Here is a 20,607-nt window from a genome sequence, read left to right on the forward strand (position 1 = left end):
ACTGTGGTGTTTCACATCTGCATATATTGTATGTTGATGAGATTACCCTCTTCTATTGCTCTCTTTTCCACCTCTTCTATTTTTCAACAGTTTTCAGTGAGTTCCTTTGTGCCACCTTCATACAGATACAATGTATTTCAGCATATTCCCCCTCATCATTCTCGTACCTCTCCTCCCTTTCCCTTGTCCCCCAAGCAGTCTGTCAATTATAGTCATGTTTTTGTATATATCTGTGTGTATATGTATGTGTGTGTGTGTGTGTGTGTGTGTATCTAGACATACTTCAGGTCTAGAATCCAAATACGGGAGAGAACATGTGACCTTTGTCCTTCTGAATCTAGCTTACTTTGCTTAACAAGTTGATCTCCAGTTCCATCCATTTTCCTGCAAATGCCGTAATTTCATTCTTTATGTCTGAATAATGCTGCATTATAAATACCACATTTTCTTTATCCAGTCATGGGTTGAAGGGCATCTGGGCTGCTTCCACAGCTTGGCTATTGTGAATAGTGCTGCAATAAACATGGGTATGTGTCTTTGTCCTGATGAAATATGCACAAGGGTGGTATCACTGGGTCATGAGATAGTTTTAGTTTTTTGAGGAATTTCCATACTGCTTTCCATAATCAGCTGGATAGCTGGCAAAGGTTTTTTTTTCCCATTCTGTGGACTGTCTTCATTCTAGTGACTATTTCCTTTGCTGTTTAGGAATGTTTTAGTCTGATACAACCTATTTGTTGATCCTTGCTCTTATTTACTGAGTCATTGGAGTCCTATTCCAGAAGTTGGTGACTATGACCATATCTTTCATTATTTTCTTGTAATAGTATCAAAGTTTCAGGTCTTACATTAAGGCCTTTGGTTCACTTTGAATTGATTTTAGTACAGTGTGAGAGACAGGGATCTAGTTTCAGTCTTCTAAATATTGATAGCCAGTTCTCCTGCCACCATTTGTTGAAGAGACTTTTTTTTCCCCAACATGTGTTTTGGGTACCTTTGTCAAAAACCAGCTGGCTGTAACTGTATGGGCTTATTTCTGTTCCATTGGCCTGCATGTCTGATTTTATGCCAGCACCATGCTGTTTTTGTTTCTGTGGTTCTTGTAGTGTAGTTGGAAACCAGGTATTGTGACACCCCCAGTGCTGCTGCTTTTGCTGAGGATTGATATTACTTTCTTAGGTCTTTTGTGCTTCCATATGAACTTTAGGATTGAATTTTCTATTTCTCTGAAGAGTGATATTGAGATTTTGATGGGAGTTGCTTTGAATACAGCCAATTTCACAATGTTAATTCTACCAATTCGTGAATGTTAGGAGGTCTTCCATCTTCTGATGTCTTTGATTTCTTTCTTCAATGTTTTGTAGTTTTTGTCATAGAGGTCTTTTACATCCTTAGTTGAATTTATTCCCAGGTATTGTTTAGGGGTTATTGTGAATGGAATTGTTTTCCTGATTTTTTCTCTGCCTGTTTATTGATGGTGTTTAGAAAAGCTGCTGGGTTTTGAGTATTGATTTTGGATCCTGCTACTTTGTTGAAAGTGTTTATGAGATCTAAGTTTTTTGGTGAAGTTTTTAGGATTCTTTATGTGTGGGATCATATCATCTGCAAATAGGGATAATTTGACCTCTTCCTTCCCTATTTGAATCCCTTAATTTCTTTCTTTTACCTTATTGCTCCAGGTAGGAATTAGTACTATATTAAATAAGAATAGGGAAAGTAGATACTCTTGTCTTATTCCTTACTTTAGAGGAAGTGGTTTCAGTTTTTTCCTGTTTCGTATAATGTTGGCCATATGTTTGTTGGAACTCCATTTTATAGGTGATAATACTGAGGAAGAGGAAAGTGCCTTGCCCAAGTTGACACAGAATGATCATGGAAGGATTGCTACTCAGATCTACTGTCTTGGTGCTATTCACACTCCACTATGTGGCTTTGCTCCCAGTGTTATTTTATAGCTTAATGTAAATAATTCTTTATAAACTTAGCTGAATAATTCAAGTAAAATTCATTTTTCCTTAATAGTTAACCAAGCCTCTATTTTTCTGATAGCAAAAATATTAATTTATGAACACAAACTATCTGAAAAACATTTTAAGCATTTTAACAAAAATTTTTAAGCACCTATAAAGGTGCAATTAACTCCTGTATTCCTATTATCCAGATTCAAATATTTGCTATTTCTCTTCATTATTGAATAAAGTATCTCCTTGCTTGCTTGTTTATTTAATTAATTTATGCATTTACTTTTCAATCTTAGAGATTAAATTCAGGGCCACCTTATTGCTCTGGATAGGCACACACTCTATCAAGCTGTATCCATAGCCTTGGCTAAAGTATTTTTAAACAAGACCTAAAGAGCATATCATATCTTGTTTAAATGTTTAAATATATCTCTAAGTGATCAAGGCATTTTCTTTCATAGCTGCAATACCATTTATCATAATTAACAAACATAATAATGATGTAAAAATACTCAAGAATTTATAGTGCTTCTAGAGCATGTAATTGTTTTTTCTTTTGCACATCTGCCATTTGATGAGTTTAATACCAAAATTAAACTATGGAATAGAAGAGAGACCCAAAGTTTCTTGAACAGCATAATACATTGATATAATTACAGATTTTATCTCTATAGGTTAACTTTTCTAAAAAGAATATCTTCTTTTTCCCCTTAAGCAAATTAGAGACCCTATCTTTATTGGTGTAAATTAATTGTAAAAGAGATTTCATTCTGTTATTTCCATATATTATACAATATACTTTGATCAAATTCACCCCTTTGATTATGCTCTCTTAGTCCTCCTTTTAAAAACAGTATTTGGTGGGTTTCATTATGTTATCTTCATCTGCCTTTTTCATATAATGTAGATACATATATGTATTATATATAGATAGATATGTATATATATAATGCAGTTCAATTATGTTCATCTCTCAGCACCCTATTCTTTTACCCTTCCCCTTTTGCTAGTTCTCCCCACCAAACAGTCCCCTTTCACACTTATGTTCCATCATCATCATTATTTTAGGTGTAGATTCAGCATGAGTGAAAACACAATTTGGCTTTTTGAGCTTTATTTAATCTCATTCAACATGACAATCTCTATTTGTATCCATTTTCCTGCAGATGGCATGATTTCATGTTTCTTAATAGTCAAATGATACTCCATCACATACATATACCATAAGTTCTTTGTCTGTTTATCATTTTTTGGGCATCAAATCTCATTCCATAACTTGGTTATTTCAAATAGTGCTGCTATAATCATGGGTGTGCGGGTGTCTATATTGTATGTTGACTTACGCTCCTTTAGATATATGTCAGGGTCATATGGTAGTTCTATTAAAGGTTGGTTCTTTAAAGGTTGGTAGAATATGGCAGTGACTCCATCTGGTCCTAGGCTCTTCTTTGTTGGAGGACCTCATTGCTTATTACAGATTTATGTATGTGGTTTATATCCTCTTGGTTCAATTTAGGTAGATCATATACATCTAGAAATTTACTATTTCTTCTATATTTTCTAGTTTATTAGAATAAGATTTTCAAGTATTCCCTAGTGATCCTCTGAATTCTTTAGTATTTGTTGATACTTTTATTCTCTAATTTTATTAATTTGGATCTTCTCTCTCTTTCTTTTGGTTAATATGCCTAAGGGTTACTACTTTGAGTTTGACTGTTCTTGTTTTTCTGAGGGTTTGAGGTTTATCCTTAGGTTATTTATTTAAGATATCTCTGATTTTTAATGTAGGCACTCATAGTTATAATAGACACATAACTATAAACACTTCATTTGCTGTATCTCAAAGGTTCTGGTAAGTTATATTTTCATTTTTATACAACTCTAGAATTATTTTATTTCCTCCTTATTTCTTTGATGACCCACTGGTCATTCAGTAATGTGTTCTTCATTCTCCATGTATTTTAATAGTTTATGTATTTTCTCTATTATTGATTACTAGTTTTATTTCATTGGGGTCTGATAAAGTACAGGAGATTATTTCAATTTCTTATATTTGTTAAGACTTGCTTTATGTCCTAAAATACCTATTTTGGAGAAAGTTCCATGGACTGCTGAGAAGAATGGATATTATGCAGCTGTTGGGTGAAATATTCTACAGATGTCTCATAAGTTCATTTGGTCTACAGTGTCATTTAATACGGAAGTTTCTTTATTGATTTTTTTGTCAAACCTATCTATTTGTGAGAGTAGAGTATTGAAGTCACACACTATTATTTTATTGGGTACTATCTGTGATTTTGTGTACTGTAGTGTTTGTTTTATGAAATTTGGTGTGGTGACATTTGTGCATACATGTTTACAATGGTTATCTTTTCTTGATGGATTGTTCCCTTTACCAATATGAAGTGACCTTGTCTCTTCTGACTAATTTTGGTTTCAAGTCTGCTTTGTCAGATATTAGTATAGCTACTCCTGCTTGTTTTGGGGCTCTCCTTGCTTAGAGTATCTTTTTCCATCCTTTCACTTTAAGCCTATGTCTGTTTTTGCCAGTGAGGTACATGTTTTATAGGCAACATGGTTGGGTCTTATATTTTAATCCATTCTACCAGTCTGTGTCTTTGGATTAGAAATTTAAGACCATTAACATTTAGACCATGATAAGTATGTAGTAGTTCCTGTCATTTTGTTGCTTTTGTGATGTTTGCTTCTTTCCTAATCCTTATTTGCTTATCTACTCATCTAGTGGGATTTACTTATTTTTATATTCTACTAGTAGCATTAATCTTCCTTCCCTGTGTGTAGGATTCCTTTAAGTATCTCCTGCAGTATTGGTTTAAGGGTCATGACTTTCTTTAATTTTCATTTATTATGGAATGTTTTATTTCTCCTTCAATTATGAAAGATAACTTTGCTAGGTATAATTATCTAGGTTGAGAATTATTTTCTTTCAGGGCTTGGAAAATTTCATTTTTTGCCCTCGTTTTTTGATTTCTATTGAGGAATCTTGTTATTCTGATGAGTTTACTTTTCTATGTGACTTACTGCTTCTCTCTTGCAAATTTTGATATTCTTTCTTTGTTCTGTATATTTATTTTTTAACTATAATATGCCTTGGAGAGTTTATTTTCTGATCTTGTCTGATGTCCTAAAAGCCTCTAAACCTGGATAAGTCCCTCTTTTTCAAGATTGGGGGAATTTTCTTCTGTTACTTTATTGAATATGTTATCTATGCCTTCTATACTCATGATTCATAGTTTTGGTGTTTCTGTGTTTCCCAAGAGGTCTTACATGTTCCATTTATACTTTTTTTTCTAATTTTTTGTCATTACATGAGTGTCCTAATTCCTCTACTTATCTTTAAGCCCTGATAGTCTATCCTCACTTTGTTTCATTCTATTAACCAGGCTTTCAACTGAGCTTTTTTATTTGAGTAATTGAGCTTTTCATATGCAAAATTTCAGTTCATCTTTTTCAGGATTTCTATATCTTTATTGAATTGTTCTTCCATATCCTTGTATTGCCTTTCTTATTTCATTCTGCTGTTTATTTGAATTCTCTTTGCATTCATTCATCTGTTTTTTTTTGTATTCTCTTTGAATTCATTCAGGTGTTTATACATGTCCACTTAATGTTGTTGATCATTCTTATCATTTTTTGAGTTCATTGTTTGAGATTTCACCCACTTCAGTATCCTTTAAGTCCTTTATTTTGGAATTGTTGATTTTTGGAAGAGACATGTTGTCTGTTTTTCCATACTGGGATTTATTCATCTGAGGTCATATTTTTGGTTGGATGTTTTAATCCTGAAATCTCTGTCCTTTCATTGACATATTCACAATGTTTAGGCAAAACTGGGTATATTTTCTCACCACTGGACTGGGGGATGTATCTCAGTAGTCACACATTTGCCACCCTTGCTAATGATACTGAGTTTGACCTCCCACTCCATTCAGAAAGAAGAGTAGCTAAAGATTTAATCACAGTTGATTAAGAAAAACACACACATACCATGAGATTACAGCAATCTCTAAGGACAGTTATAACCACTGCTCCAATATCTTGAGAGGAATAAAAGAGCAAAGATAATACTTTGTGAACCAAGAAGACACTAGTTAATAAGGGTAATGAATAGTAAAGATGTATGCTGTAATAAGTATGTAAGGGGAGGTGGTTAAAGAGGGGATAATGAACAGAAGTAAGCAGATAGAGGAGGTCCAGCTAAAGATATAGTGAAATAGAAAGGACAAAAATGAAAAAAAAGCAACCTTGCAATCTAACAATATACCAAAAATTATGCAATAAAGAAAGATTATGAAAGAGAGAAAAGGGAAAGAATAAAAATGGGAGAGAGAACTAATCTAATCATGTACTAAAATAAAATAGAAATAGGGGAGGGTGGTAGGAGAGGAAGGGAGAAGAGGTGGTTAAAAATTGAATATTAAAAGGTAGGCGCTATGGCTCATATATAATGACTGTAACAAAAGAGAGAATAAAATTTCCCAAAGCAAACTAACAATTAAAAAAGACAAATACAAAAAGTCTATATTTTCTTTGATGTTGGGACCAAACTTCCTCTACTTCCTAGAACAGCTTTTTTTTTTTTTTTTTTAAAGTCTGAATCAATTGTTTAGGCCAATAGGGGCTGCTTTCTGTTTTGGAGATTTAACTCATTGTAGACTGGCCAGTTAGTGCCTGTTAAGACTTTGAGCAGAGGACCTAACACAGGAAAATAGACTTAAAATTTTGTTTGCAAGTTCCTGTGCCAGATCCCAGTTGCTGGGCTGCTAACATCCCAGAGTCCACTTTCACTCCCTACTTGACCTTCCTGTTCTCCAAGTCTCCCAGGCCTCCGCAAATTCAAGGGCTACATTCTTCTCAACCAACACCATTCTCAAGTCAGTGATGCAGTGGTAGGTTCTGGGTTTGCTGACGCTCTCCACTGATCAGACCTCTTAGGTACATGTGGGGCTAGTATCAGAGCTGGTCATCAAGGGTCTATCTTTTGACTTGTAGGGTTTTCTGTGACATGGTTGGCATGGTCTAGTTGATTAGAAGGTTCCCTTAGAAGATCCAGCCAGTCTGGCCTGGGGATCCTAGCTGCTGCAGTTATACTCACCCTTCTAATCACCTCCAGACCCCGGTACTCATTCTGTGCTGGCAGATTGGATGTTTGTGACAATGCTGGTGTAAACAAATCTACTGTTCCACGAGTTTTGTGAGAGTAGCTATTCAGTTTGTGTGTCTGTGAGGAGAGATCTCTGCTGGATGATTCTCAGCCAACATCTTGCTCTGCCCCAAGACCCTATTTTTTTTAAGGAGGAACAATTTTCAGATGGAAAATTTCAAGGGTAAAGGTTATAATTTCAGATCTCAAAATATGTCTGTTCTCACTCATCTGCAATTTCATTATTTTTTCATTAATGTATTTCCATATTCTTTCCACCAGGAAGAACAACGGAAAATAGAAGAAGAGAAAGAAAAGAAAAAAGAGAATGATCTGGTATTTAAAGCATGGTTGCAAAAGAAAAGAGAGCAGGTTATAGAAATGAGGAGAATTCAGCGAGCAAAGCAAATTGAATACATGAACAGTAGAGTAAGTAAAACTTCTCTTTAAAAGAGAACTTCATATAGATATGAAAGCTGCTCTTATTTATAAAAGGGAGGTCTGCATCTTAGACTGTGAACCTGTAGAAGTAGAAAATGATCCAAGGAATTACCCCTGCAAAAAAGTACAATAGGCAGTGACTTTGCAATTTCTAATAGCCCTGTAAAAATGAAATTATTCCCATATTATTCAAACTTTCTTAGCACAGAAAATAGAAAACTACTAATTCATCTTTTGAAAATAGTATAAATTTGATATTCAGATAGAACAGATAAACACCCACTTACCCTACATGTAAACCTATAGACTTTCTACTTTGAGTAGACACATAGAGAAATCTTATGTAAAAGCTAGCAAATTTAAGATGCCAATTTAATTTTTTAAAATTTAAAACATAAAGAAAAATGTAAGAGAAAGTAGCAGTCATCCATATCCTTATTAGATATATATAAAACATTCACTTCTCAGCTCTTCAAGCCTCATTTCCTAGTGAGAACCATTTTTAACAGCATGGTGTGAAACCATGTCTTATTTAATATTTACATAGCTATATGTCAAAAATACTGTTACATATTTTTTTTCTTCATCAGTGACATATTTCTAGGCCATCACATTTAGACCTTTCTTTTCTTTCCATATAGATCCATGGTATTCCACTGTTCATTTATTCAACCATTCCTCATTTGTGAATAGTTAGACAAATTATAATATTGTGCCATTAACCATGCCAAGAAACAATGTGAGCACACCTTGAGACAGGAAATAACCTGGTGAGAGTACGAAGATTTTGAAAAAGGACAGGAAGCAGATCATGTGGCACCTTGTAGCTCTACCATGGATTTTGTATTTTATCCTGTTGGGGAAGCCACTGAAATTAGTGACACAAAGTAGTAACACTTTATACATGCATTTCTACAAGGTTACTTTGACTGCCATCTTGTGGATGAATTGGAGGGGGCCGGAGCAGATATGAAGAGAGTAATTAGAAATTAGATATAGTTGTCTTATGGTGACTTGAGTTAGAGTTATAGCAGAAGTGACAAAAACAGTTGTGATATGTTTTGAAGTATTAATTGAAGAAACTTGGCAATTTATTACCTAAAGCATGTGAGGGAGAAAGAGATGTAAAAAGAATACACCAGGTTTACTTTTGAGCAGTTTGGTGGCTGCTGTTGCCATTCCCTATAGCAGTAGATAAGATACTGGTTTGGGGAAGTTACCACTTCAGTTTTAAGTTGTTGAGATTAAAGTACCTACAAAACACACAGGTAAAGATATTGTAGATTAACTGGAGTAATTTGTGTAGTGATCAGGAAGAGGTTAAGAGTAGAGAGTGAATTGGGAAATTAGTGATTTGGAGTAGTTTTGGGGATTATTGATGTGTGGCCATAGGAGTGGGTAACGTGCAATGGAGAAAATTGTTTCCTTGTTGATTTTTTTTGTTTGAATGACCTATCTATTGTTGAGCGTGGGATATTAATGTCATCTATTGTTACTGTGTTGGAATCTATCTGTCCAATAGTGTTTCCTTTATGAAACTAGGTGCACCAACATTCTTTGTTTATATGTTTACAGTTGTTATAGCCTCTTGATATATTGTTCCATTTATTTATATGAAATGACTTTGTCTCTTCTGACTATTTTTTAAGTCTGTTTTTTTTTAGATATGAATATATTCTTGCTTACTTTTGGTATCCATTTGTTTGGAAAACTTTTTTCCCTCCTTTTACTTTAAGCTTGTGTTTTTCTTCAGTGAGGTGCATTTCTTGTAGGCAACAAATATTTGGGTCTTTTTTTAAATCCAGTCCTCTAGTCTGAGTCTTTTGATTGGATAATTGAGACCACTGACATTCAGAGTTATTATTAAAAGGTATGTTGTAATTTCTTCCCTTTTGTTTTGTAATGTTTGATCCTTTTCTACTCATTTTCTCATCCACCCATCTGGTGAGATGTATTTTTCCCATATTTTCATGGTTTATCTTCCTTTTCTATGTGCAGGATTTTTTTAATTATCTTCTACAGAGCTGGTTTAGTGGTCATGAATTGTTTTTGTTTAAAATGGAGAGTTTTTATTCTTCAGTTATGAAGTACTGCTTTTGTGGGTAGAACAATCTAGATTGGAAGTTATTTTCTTTTAGGGCTTGAAATATACCATTCAATACTTTGCTCTTACATGCACAATTCAATACCCTGCTCTTAAAGTTTCTGTTGAGAAACCTGCTATTATCTTGATGGGTTTACTTTTGTAGGTGAGTTGGCACTGCTGTCTTAGAGCTTTCAATGTTCTTTCCTTGTTCTGTGTGTCAAATGATTTAACTATAATATGACATGGGGCGGTTCTTTTCTGGTCTTGTCTGTTTGGAGTCCTAATGGCCTCCTGTAGATGATCATCTTTTTCTTAAGATTTGGGAAATTTCCTGTTACTATTTTATTGAATATGTTTCTTGTGCCTTTAGCTTACACCACTTCTCCTTTTTCTATGCCCATGATTTGTAGGTTCAGTCTTTTAAAAGTATCCCAGAGGTTTTGCAAATTCAGGGCCTTGCTCTACTACTTGAGTCATGAGCCCAGCCCTTTTTGCTTCAGTTTATTTTTCAGGTAGTCTCACACTTTTGCCCAGGGTCAGCCTCTGATCATGATCCTCCTACATAGTATTTCTGCATAGTTTGGATTATAGTTATGCATCCACACTTGGCTTGGTTTATTTTTTTTTTCAAATAAGATGTCACTAACTTTTTTGCCCAAGCTGGTCTCCAACCATGATTACCCCTGTCTCCCACCTAGCTGGTATTACAGGCATGCACCTCTACACTTTGCCCCAAATGTTATAAATGTTAAAGTAGCATTGGTTTATTTTGGATGAAAAAGGAATGTAATGTGGGAGAAGTGTGAGGGAATGAAGGAAATATTACATTCTTTGCCTGACCTTTGAAGTGCTTGAAACACGGTGGAAAATGTATCTTTGACAGAAACTGTTCTTGGATACAAATCAGGGTTGCATAGGAGGCTCAAAGCTAGGGCCTTTTCACTGGCAGGGAGCAGGAAGGGTGTTTGGAGTTTTTATTTGACTGAATAGAATCACAGAGACAAAACAGTAAAGTTAATAAGAGAGGACAGGAATTCAGAATATGGTAAGGGTGTAACACAGCACAGTGCTGTAGTGATTAGTGATTAAGGATATAAAAAATAAAAGGAGCTTGTATGTCAATCAGCGATAAAGGAAAACGCAGCTCTGACTGTATTGCTGATAGCTTCCTGGAAGAAAATGGGCCTTTAGGACTCATCAAATTCTGCCTACTATAATTTTTTATTAGGTGTTTGGTAAAATAAATGTATACTTTAGCATTCTTTTTTGTGCTCTCTTTGAAAACAGTAAATAGTAATTTGTATAACTCTCTGAAAACATGAGCCATAATGAACATAATTTGTATCAAAAAGTATTTATGTAATATGACATCATGGTTATATATTTTCCTTTGCAATTTCTATTTTTTTATGTTTTGGCACATTTCAATCTATCTTAACAAGTAATTTAAATGAGAAACTGTATCATAGACTAATATAATTAAGTTTTGGTAGCTGATTAATTTGGCTTATTAATACATTGTGATAATAAGTGCATTCTATTTACTATTTCTGTGGAACATTGTGTTTAATGTGAGTCATAGTTTACAGAAAATATCTTTGGTATATGTAAGTTGTGGAATGACCTATTTTACAGTTGATGAAAGAGAGATTTTTAGGTAGTGGAATTTCTATTGCCATTTTAGGAGAAGTACCTAAATATGTCTTTACCTGTGTGATCAAATTTGCTTCCCTTGTTCAATTATATATATATATAATTGTGTATATATATATATATGGCATATGTATATACATGTGCAAATAAATGTATGTATAGTCCATCTAGGTGAATACACCATAGCACTTGTATACCTTGTATACTCTGCATTTGATGTAAGATTGTAATAGTGTGAATATGATTGGGTTGGTTGATAGTGTTCTTAAAATCTTCTATATTCTTACTGTTCTCCATTTTTCAAATAGTTTTATTATAGTTTTAAAATACTATACATTAACAATATTAGAGGGTTTCATTGTGGTAATTCTAATACATGTAGATAGTGTTCTTAAAATAAGTTCATTCTGTTCTCCCTCATATGTGGACATTAGATCAAGGGCAAACACAACAAGGGGATTGGACTATGAGCACAAGATAAAAGCGAGAGCACACAAGGGAGGGGTGAGGATAGGTAAGACACCTAAAAAACTAGCTAGCATTTGTTGCCCTTAACGCAGAGAAACTAAAGCAGATACCTTAAAGCAACTGAGGCCAATAGGAAAAGGGGAACAGGTACTAGAGAAAAGGTTAGATCAAAAAGAATTAACCTAGAAGGTAACACCCATGCACAGGAAATCAATGTGAGTCAATGCCCTGTATAGCTATCCTTATCTCAACCAGCAAAAACCCTTGTTCCTTCCTATTATTGCTTATACTCTCTCTACAACAAAATTAGAAATAAGGGCAAAATAGTTTCTGCTGGGTATTGGGGGGGGGAGAGGGAGGGGGCGGAGTGGGTGGTAAGGGAGGGGGTGGGGGCATGGGGGAGAAATGACCCAAGCCTTGTATGCACATATGAATAATAAAAGAAAAAAAAATAAGTTCATTCTCTCCATTATTTCTCTTCCTTCCTCCCCTCTTTTTCAAATATAATGTGGTGGTTTTCATTATGTTGTGTTCACATTTATTATATGTATAGCATACTATGATCATCTTCACCCCTCAATGTCTTTTCCTTTTCCTGTTGATTCCCCATTCATGTCCCATCATTAATCATCATCATCATCCCCCACCACCATCATTATTTTAGGTCTAGGTTTTACAAATGAGTGAGAACATGCAATATGAATTACTGAGAAAGTGGTGTTAAAACTTCAGCTGTCATTGTACACTTATTTTTATCTTTCATAGTTTTTGAGCTTTGCTTCATGTATTTTAAAGTGTTGTATATATACATGTAGTGTTTTGTCTTTCTGACAAATGACCTTTTCACGTTAGAAAATGCCCTTTTCATCTTGAAATCTGTTTTGTTTGATGTTAATTAAGCCACACCTACTTTCTTAAGCTTACCACTTGCATATTGTATCTTTTCTGTTTTACTTTCAGTATAGCTGTGGTTTATATTTAAAGAATGACTTGAGTCGACAGCATATATTTAGATCATGTAGTCCAGAAATTTACTCCTTTTAATTTGAGTTCATTTATATTTAATTATTGATATGGCAGGTTTTAAGTGTAGAATATTGAGATTTGCTCTTTGTTACATCTCTTTTTAATTCCATTACTTACCCTTTCCTGCTTTCTTATGGATTAATCAAATGTTTTTTAAATACTCCATTTTCTTTTCTTTAAATGCCTTGTAGTATTTTTAAAAATCCTTTCTCTGGGGCTCATAATATGCTCACTGAGTGTATCAGAAATGTATCACTTTGAAGGATTTTTCTTTTTTTATCGGACATAGAATTTTGGACTGATGGTATTTAATTGCATTGTTTCTGATCAGAAGTTGGCTATTATTCTTATTGTGGTGACATAGTACGTAATGCATGGTTTTTTTTCTGTAGCTGTTTAAATTTTATTCTGTCTTTGGTTTTCAAATGTTTATTATGTGTGTGCTTCCCTTTGAATTTACCAATCCTGGGTTTTCCTGAGATTCTTAGACTTGTATGTTGATTTTTTGTACCATGTTTTGAGAAATTTTGATACGCTATTTCTTCATATTTTTTGCCCCATCTTTCCCTTTCCTTCTGGAAATCTAATTTCACACATGTTGGGATGCTTGCTATTATGTCACATATTACTGAAGTTCTGTTTATTTAAAAATTATTTCTTTGTTCAGTTTGTTAATTTCTATTCATTTGTCTGTAGACATTGATACTTTCTTTAGTTTTCTGTCCAGTGCTAAACCCATTCAGAGAATTTAGGTTGGTTTTGCTTCTTTTGTTCCCTTAAGTTTCTGTTTCTTAGCTGAGATTCCCTATGTGTACATTGGTTATATTCATTTCTTTCTTTAATTCCTTAAAACATTAGACCTATTTTAAAGTTTTTGTGGGAAAATTCCAATATCTGTGTTATCTTGGAATCTGATTCTATTTATGGTATCTTTCTGAATTATGGGTCACATTTTCTTATTTCTTCATATACCAGTAATTTTTTAAAATTGTGCAATAGACTCTGTGGATCTTTAGTCATAAATAGTTTATATTATTTTCCTTTAAAGTATATTCAATTTTGTTCTAACAGTCAGTTAAATTAGTATTTAATCCTCTTGATTCTGTTATATTTGGTTTTACGCTTTGTTATGATGGGTCTCTTTTGGTTTTGTCCCTAATCTTTAGAGCATGGTGCTTACTCAAGTACATAATCCTTACTCCCAAAGAGTGACCCTTTGGGGATAGTAAGCAAGGTACACCAACTCTGGTGGGAATTGTGCAGTCTCTGGTATCTTCATCACTTGTAGCAGTTGCTCTCTGCTAGACTTTATAGCCTCACTCTATGCATGCACAGCCAGTTCCTTGCTAAGACCCTGGGAGAACCCACAGAGCTTCCCTGGGCCTGACTTTCTTCCCAGTATCCTGCTCTATCTGTATTTAATGAGCCCAGAGAGACTGATGACTGCTCTACGCCATGCCCCTCCCCTTTCCTGTTAATATGATCAAGAACGTGCCAACAGGTAGAAAGCCAGGGTAAATATGGGATTGATATCATGCATTTTTCCTCTCAGCAATCACAGCTTCTACATATATTTCGTCTGGTTTTATAGGGCAAAGGGTAAGTCCAATACCAATTACTCCATAATGCCTGGTTGCAGAAGTCCTCAATTCAAAATCTTACATTTTTATTTTTTAGCCAGAAAGTTTGATCCATTAGGAATTATTTTTATTATTCATCTTTAATCTTTATACTTCATTCTGGTTTTTTACATTCCATCTACTATCTTAGCATTTTTGCTCCCCCAATATAAAAAGTTATTTACTGTTACCTCATGCAGTAATTTGGGGGGTAGAATTAAAATTTATTATTTAATTTACATTAAGTTTTGAAAGTGTATATTCTTAAATATTTACTAAATTAATATAACAGAAAAGGAAATGCTGATTATCTTTTGAGGAAGATAAGTGTCCTGGGGTATATGTGCCTTTTCTTTCTTTCTTTGTTCATCTGAGGTTATTTCCATCATTTAAAATTAAAACTTAAAAATATATCCCTTGCAAGTAATATTAAAAATACTCAATAGACTATAAAAGTAATACACTGTAGTTCAAAGGCAAAAAAGTATGAAGAATTCTTTCTCCAATCCAATGTCCCAGCCAGTAAGTCCCCCTTTTCCATTACCAATCATCATTACCAGTGTTTTGTGCTTCTTCTCATGAATATTATGTGTTTGTGTTTATATACATATGCAGACGTAAACTCCAACTGTACATACTGGTAGGTACTTTTACTTCTCATTAAATGTCTATTAGTAATTCTTTCATATTGGTATGTAGGTGCAGGTTTTTAAGTCTTCCATTGTAGGGATAGATCATAATCTTCCATTGTGTGGATAAATCATAGTTTATTTAATCATTACCCTATTTATTAGCATTGCAGATTTTTCTATTACTTTTGTACTTAAAAATCCTATAGAAATTATCCATATATATTAATTTGCAAGTTTAAATGAAGGATACATTTGAGGAAGTAGAATTGCTGGTTATTCCTTTTTAAAAATTTGACATGTATTGCCATATTGCTTCCTGATATTATTGTTAACAAGTGTAAGAATTCCTATATCCCACCACCCTCTTTAAGAAGTGTGCTTTCAAATGTGTTTATCTTTACCAATCTGATAGGTAGCAAGTGCTGTCTTATCATAGTAATATTATGAGTAAGACTGACATGTATGAGCTGTGTGAATTTTCTTTTCATAAAAAATCCTTTGCCATTTTTTCTATTAGTAATATTGGTCCCTTCCTTTTTGATATTTAGGAACTCTTTGTGAATTATACCAACTAATTCTTCAAGAAATTAGTTGCTTTTTTTCCTTTCATTTTTGCAGTGTAGAAAAGTTTTATTTCATTTGGTTGGACTTACAAAACCATAAAAAGAAAACCTGGAATAATTAAAATAGCCATTTACAGTATAACATAAAATTACATTCAATATTTGAGTGAATTCTGTTGATTCTGCCTTCAAAATATATCTAGAATCCCACTACCCTAATCCAAACCCTATTTTCTGTTGTCTGGACTATTATAAAAGTTTAAGAGTACATTCCCCCTTTTCTACCTTGCCTCTCCCTCACCTAGTTTACTTTCCACACAGCAGCCAGAATGATCCTTCTAAAATGTGGAATATATTATGTCATGCTCAGAAACCTCCAGTGGCTTCTCATCTCAAAAGAAAATCCAAAATGAAATATATTCTCTGATCCTATACCTGATCATGGCTACTTCTCTGACTTTGCCTGCTATTGCTCTCCTACCACTTTGCTGTGGCTTCGACTTCATCTCTTTGTTATTTGTTGAACATGCCAAACACAATCCCTTCTCTGATTCTTTCTCCTTACTTTTTCTACTGCTTGAAATTTTCTCCAGATATCACAAAACTTCCTATTCCACCTTCTGTTTAAATACCATCCTTTCCCTCTCCTTCCCCATTATTACTCTCTCTTTCCCCTTCTTTTCTTTTTGAATTCAATTTTTTTCTCTGTAGAACAACACTGCTCAAGAAAACTTTACATGATTATGGAAATATTTTATATATCTGCTGTCCAACACAGTAACTACTAGTTACATGTGGCTATTAAGTAATTGAAATGTAGCTAGTGTGACTGAGAATATTGAATTTTAGACTTTTCTTTTCAGAACTTGGGCTTGAACTCAGGGCCTCATGCTTGCTAGGCAGGTGCTCTACCACTTGAGCTACTCTGCCAACCCTTTTTTATATTGGGTGTTTTTGAGATAGGGTCTCATGAACTATTTGCCTGGGATTGACTTTGAATTGTGATCCACTTTGAACTGTGATCCTCCTGATCTCTGTCTCCTGAGTCCTAAGTAGCTAGGATTATAGGTGTGATCCACCAGTGCTCAGCTAGATTTCTTTTCTTTTCTTTCGTTTCCTTTCTCTTTTCCCTATCTCTTTTTCTTTCTCTCTTTCTGTTTTTCTTTCTCTCTGTTTTTTTCTTTCCCTCTTTCTTTCTCTTCCTCTCTTTCTTGCTCTCACTTTTTCTTTCTCTTCTTTCTCTTTCTTTTTTTCTCTTTCCTTTTTCTTTCTCCCATTCTCTCTCTCTCTCTCTCTCTCTCTCTCTCTCTCTCTCTCTCTCTCTCTCTACTTCCTTCCTTCCCTTTTTCCTTCCTTCCTTAATGGGGATCTCGTTATGTTGCCCAGGCTAGGTCAGAAATCCTTGGCTCAAGGGGACCTTCTCCCTTCAACCTCTTGAGTAGGTAGGACTGCAGGTGCATGCCACCATGCCAGATTTAAATTTTAAATTTAATTTAAATAGCCCCATATGACTTGTGGCTATTGTATTTTATAGTGCAGGCAAAGAATATGTAAAAAAAGGAACCTTGTTTTTGTGCATCAATGCAACTCAGTACCTATGTGCCTGTTATGTAGTAAATACTCTATAAATGTCTGTTGAATGAATAAAAGAACAGGATAGTTATTCCTATTCATCTCTGAACTCCTGATGAATCTTTTAATCCATAACTCCAGATTGTACACTTCTCAGTCATCTATTATTATCCCCATACTTCAAGGTGTTCAACCAATGATCCTTTAGATCCTTTCCTAAAAGTTTACTTGTATATCAAAAATTCTAATATTCATATATATTATAAATTAGGCAGGATCATATTTGGCAATGTGGGGTACAGATAAGAGGAAATGCAGAAGGAGGAAAAGGTCTTCTCTACAGCAGAGCTCATTTTGAAGGAAGTAAGCATCCATATAATAAGTCATACTTTTTCCAGGAGTCCCAATTTGTCTCTTTCCTCTCCTATATTTTCCCAAATAAGAGCATCTTCAACTTATGAAAATTCACTGAAGATGGTATCCATCATGAAGGTCAAGGGACTATGAATTAAAATATTCCTATTAACTTTTATCAAAATGCTCAGGGCTGTTATCCTTAAGAGAACATCTTTTTGTGACTAAAAATCCTTATGGCTGCCATCTACAATAACACTTAGAATTTTGTTTTGTTTTTTTGAGACAATTTCTTGCTATGTAACCCAGGCTGGCCTCAAACTCCCAATCCTCCTGCCTCAGCCTTTTGAGTGCTGGGATTACAAGTGTAATTCCACCATCCCCAGCAATAATTACAGTTTTGAAGATGAGATTAGTAGGTAAATTGCTTCTGACAGATACTCTTAAAAATGGACAAAAGTTAGAATTTTAGAGAAGTGATAAATAATGTAAATGTTGAATCATTTATTTATAAGCTACATTCCATGGAACTCCTTCAGGAATTCTACTCATATTCAATTCTTTGTTTTACATGTTTGTACCTTTTTTGCAAAGTTACTTTTATTTGACAAAGAGTTCATCTTTGGAAACTACAGCTTTTATACTTTTTTCATTTGCTGATTATCTCAGTTTTCTGTGGGGGATGCTGAGGTTGAACTCTGGGCATCACACATGCCAGATAAGCCTTCTACCACTGAGCTTTATCTCCCATCTTTTCAATAAGACTTTTGAAAGAAGCCAGGAGTGGGTTCAGGTAAGAATTATATGACAAAAGGGTAATCACTGTTGCTGATTGGAGGGTGATGCATTTGGTTTGGATAACAGGAATGCAGGTAATGAATCTGAAATTATGAAAAATTGATGAGTTAGGTGCTTACTCTTGTGGGGTGCCATAGACAGATCCTCAAAAAGTAGTTTTGGTTGATCTAAATTGAAAAGAATTTGTTTTTCTAATCAGCAGGTTAACAGAGATCCACAACAAGCCTTTCGATTGTGGCTTAAGAAAAAGCATGAAGAGCAAATGAAAGAAAGAAAGACAGAAGAACTAAGAAAGCAAGAGGAATGCTTATTCTTCCTCAAAGGAACAGAAGGCCGTGAAAGGGCTTTTAAGCAGTAAGTTAAAAACAGGGCATTTTTATTTTAAAAGCTAACATGTCCTCCTTTTAATTATGTGGGTAAAATTCTGCATTATCTCACGAGTTCTGAGAATATAAACCTGGATTCATAATATTGCTGGCAAACCCTGGAGAGATAGAATGAGTATTGAGTCCATGTGTTTGAAATCCTTTGTTCCCTTCCTTCCTTCTTCCCCTTCCCTCCCTTTTATTTCTCTCTCACGCTCTCTCCTTTCACACACACACACACACACACACACACACACACACACACACACACACACACAATAGTAAATGTCCATTGAGGAAAAGGAAACTGTTTATATTTTCATCACCCAGAAATCATAATCAAAACCATTAGTACTGGAATGCATGTCTTCTAGATATTTCTCTGTATTGAGGGTATACTGTGCATACTGTTCTCCCATCTGCTTATTTTATTAATAATCTTATCAAATATCATATTTATTTCTCCCCATAACTAATCAATAATTGACGTAGAGGTAATTTGTTTAAAGTAGTATCCAATTCAGGAACATACAAAATTATGATTTTTCTTGAGTCTTTTGTATTCTAATAGGTAGTTGGTTGCTTAAGTTTATTTCTGGAAAAAACCATATATATATATATATGTAATATATGCATACTTTCCTCTACATGCTTATGTACCAGAGATATGTATATATAGTTATTTTAAATAGGCAAGTTTTATAGACTTGATATTTTGGAGTGTGATCTTCCTCTACCTTGTTTTATGCTGAAGCTTAGGCTTTTTTCATTTTAAGGAAGAACTATTGAACTAAAAAGGAAGAACTCTTTACTTTTCCAAAAAGAAGAGTCTTTAGCACTTCTGCATCAGACTAATATTTTTAACCTGGTTAGGTAATGTTTTAGAATACAGCTAATTGAAAAAAATAAGTTATTTGGAATCTATCAAATAGTTATTTGCTTAGAAAATCATATTTCTTAAGGAAGGATAGGCACTTATAACAGATAAAATATTGTGCTTATTATTACAAAGCCAATTAAGTTGGCAGTTTCATCATGACAAACTTAATTTCAAACATTTGATTCCAAATATAACTATGCTTTCTTGAATGAGCCTAGGGTATAAGCCTGAAATTTTTCAGTTAATATTTAATAATTTGTGTTGTGGCAGTATTTTAGTGTAAAAAAGACAGTTTTCTACATTTATAGAGTAAAAGTATATATTCAATGTAAAAAATGTCAATTTACTATCTTTATAGCATAAAAATTACATTTAGGTGATACTCACCAAACCTGATCATGTCTCTTTCTACAGATGGCTCAGAAGGAAACGGATAGAAAAAATAGCAGAGCAACAAGCTGTCAAAGAGAGAGCAAGGCAGCTCCGACTAGAAGCCAGACGTTCTAAACACTTACAGAACCACCTATATAACATGTCAGAGGCCAGAGCATTTCGTTTTACTGATTACTACAACTGAAGAGTCTATTACTGCATCCAGCAGCTGCTATCACCAAAATTTGGATATCATTTCTATGGCCCTTGTGATTTGGTAATACTCTAATTTGTGGAAATGGTATTTATCCTTTGGTGATATTGACAGTGAATTTAAGTTTTTGTTTAACACTAAAACAAAATAAACCTCTCTCACAGTATTGGAATGTGCTGTGCCTTCTCTTTGTGCAACAAATTGAACAATAAGTGAACTCTATGTTCTTCTCCTTCTAAATTATTTCATTAACATTTCTACCTGGAAAAGACACAGAGGAGACAGATTTTATTTATAGTTTCTATTATCATTAAAAAGTACATTAGGACATTTCATAAAACAGGAGGAGTGACTTCATCAAACCTTTTGCAAGGCCTTATAGTCCTATTTATACGAACTTTGAATTTAAGTAGTTGTGGTAAGCTAAACAATAGTGTAG

General features: G+C 34.1%; 1 protein-coding gene across 8 annotated transcripts in view; it reads left to right on the forward strand.

The window, feature by feature from the left end:
* Ccdc181 (coiled-coil domain containing 181) overlaps positions 1–20,334 on the forward strand; it is a 40,174-nt gene extending 19,840 nt beyond the window's left edge. For 6 of the 8 annotated variants that reach the window (XM_074047539.1, XM_074047533.1, XM_074047537.1 and 3 more), the window contains 3 exons: positions 7,408–7,554; positions 18,537–18,691; positions 19,997–20,334. In XM_074047539.1, the coding sequence (XP_073903640.1) occupies positions 7,408–7,554; positions 18,537–18,691; positions 19,997–20,159 (465 nt within the window). In that variant the 3' untranslated portion in view covers positions 20,160–20,334. The remainder of the gene's footprint in view (positions 1–7,407; positions 7,555–18,536; positions 18,692–19,996) is intronic. The other 2 variants (XM_074047534.1, XM_074047535.1) reach the window with 2 other exon arrangements.
* Positions 20,335–20,607: the final 273 nt, after the last annotated feature.

Source organism: Castor canadensis, chromosome 11 (genome assembly GCF_047511655.1).
Source record: "Castor canadensis chromosome 11, mCasCan1.hap1v2, whole genome shotgun sequence".
Lineage (NCBI taxonomy): Eukaryota > Metazoa > Chordata > Mammalia > Rodentia > Castoridae > Castor > Castor canadensis.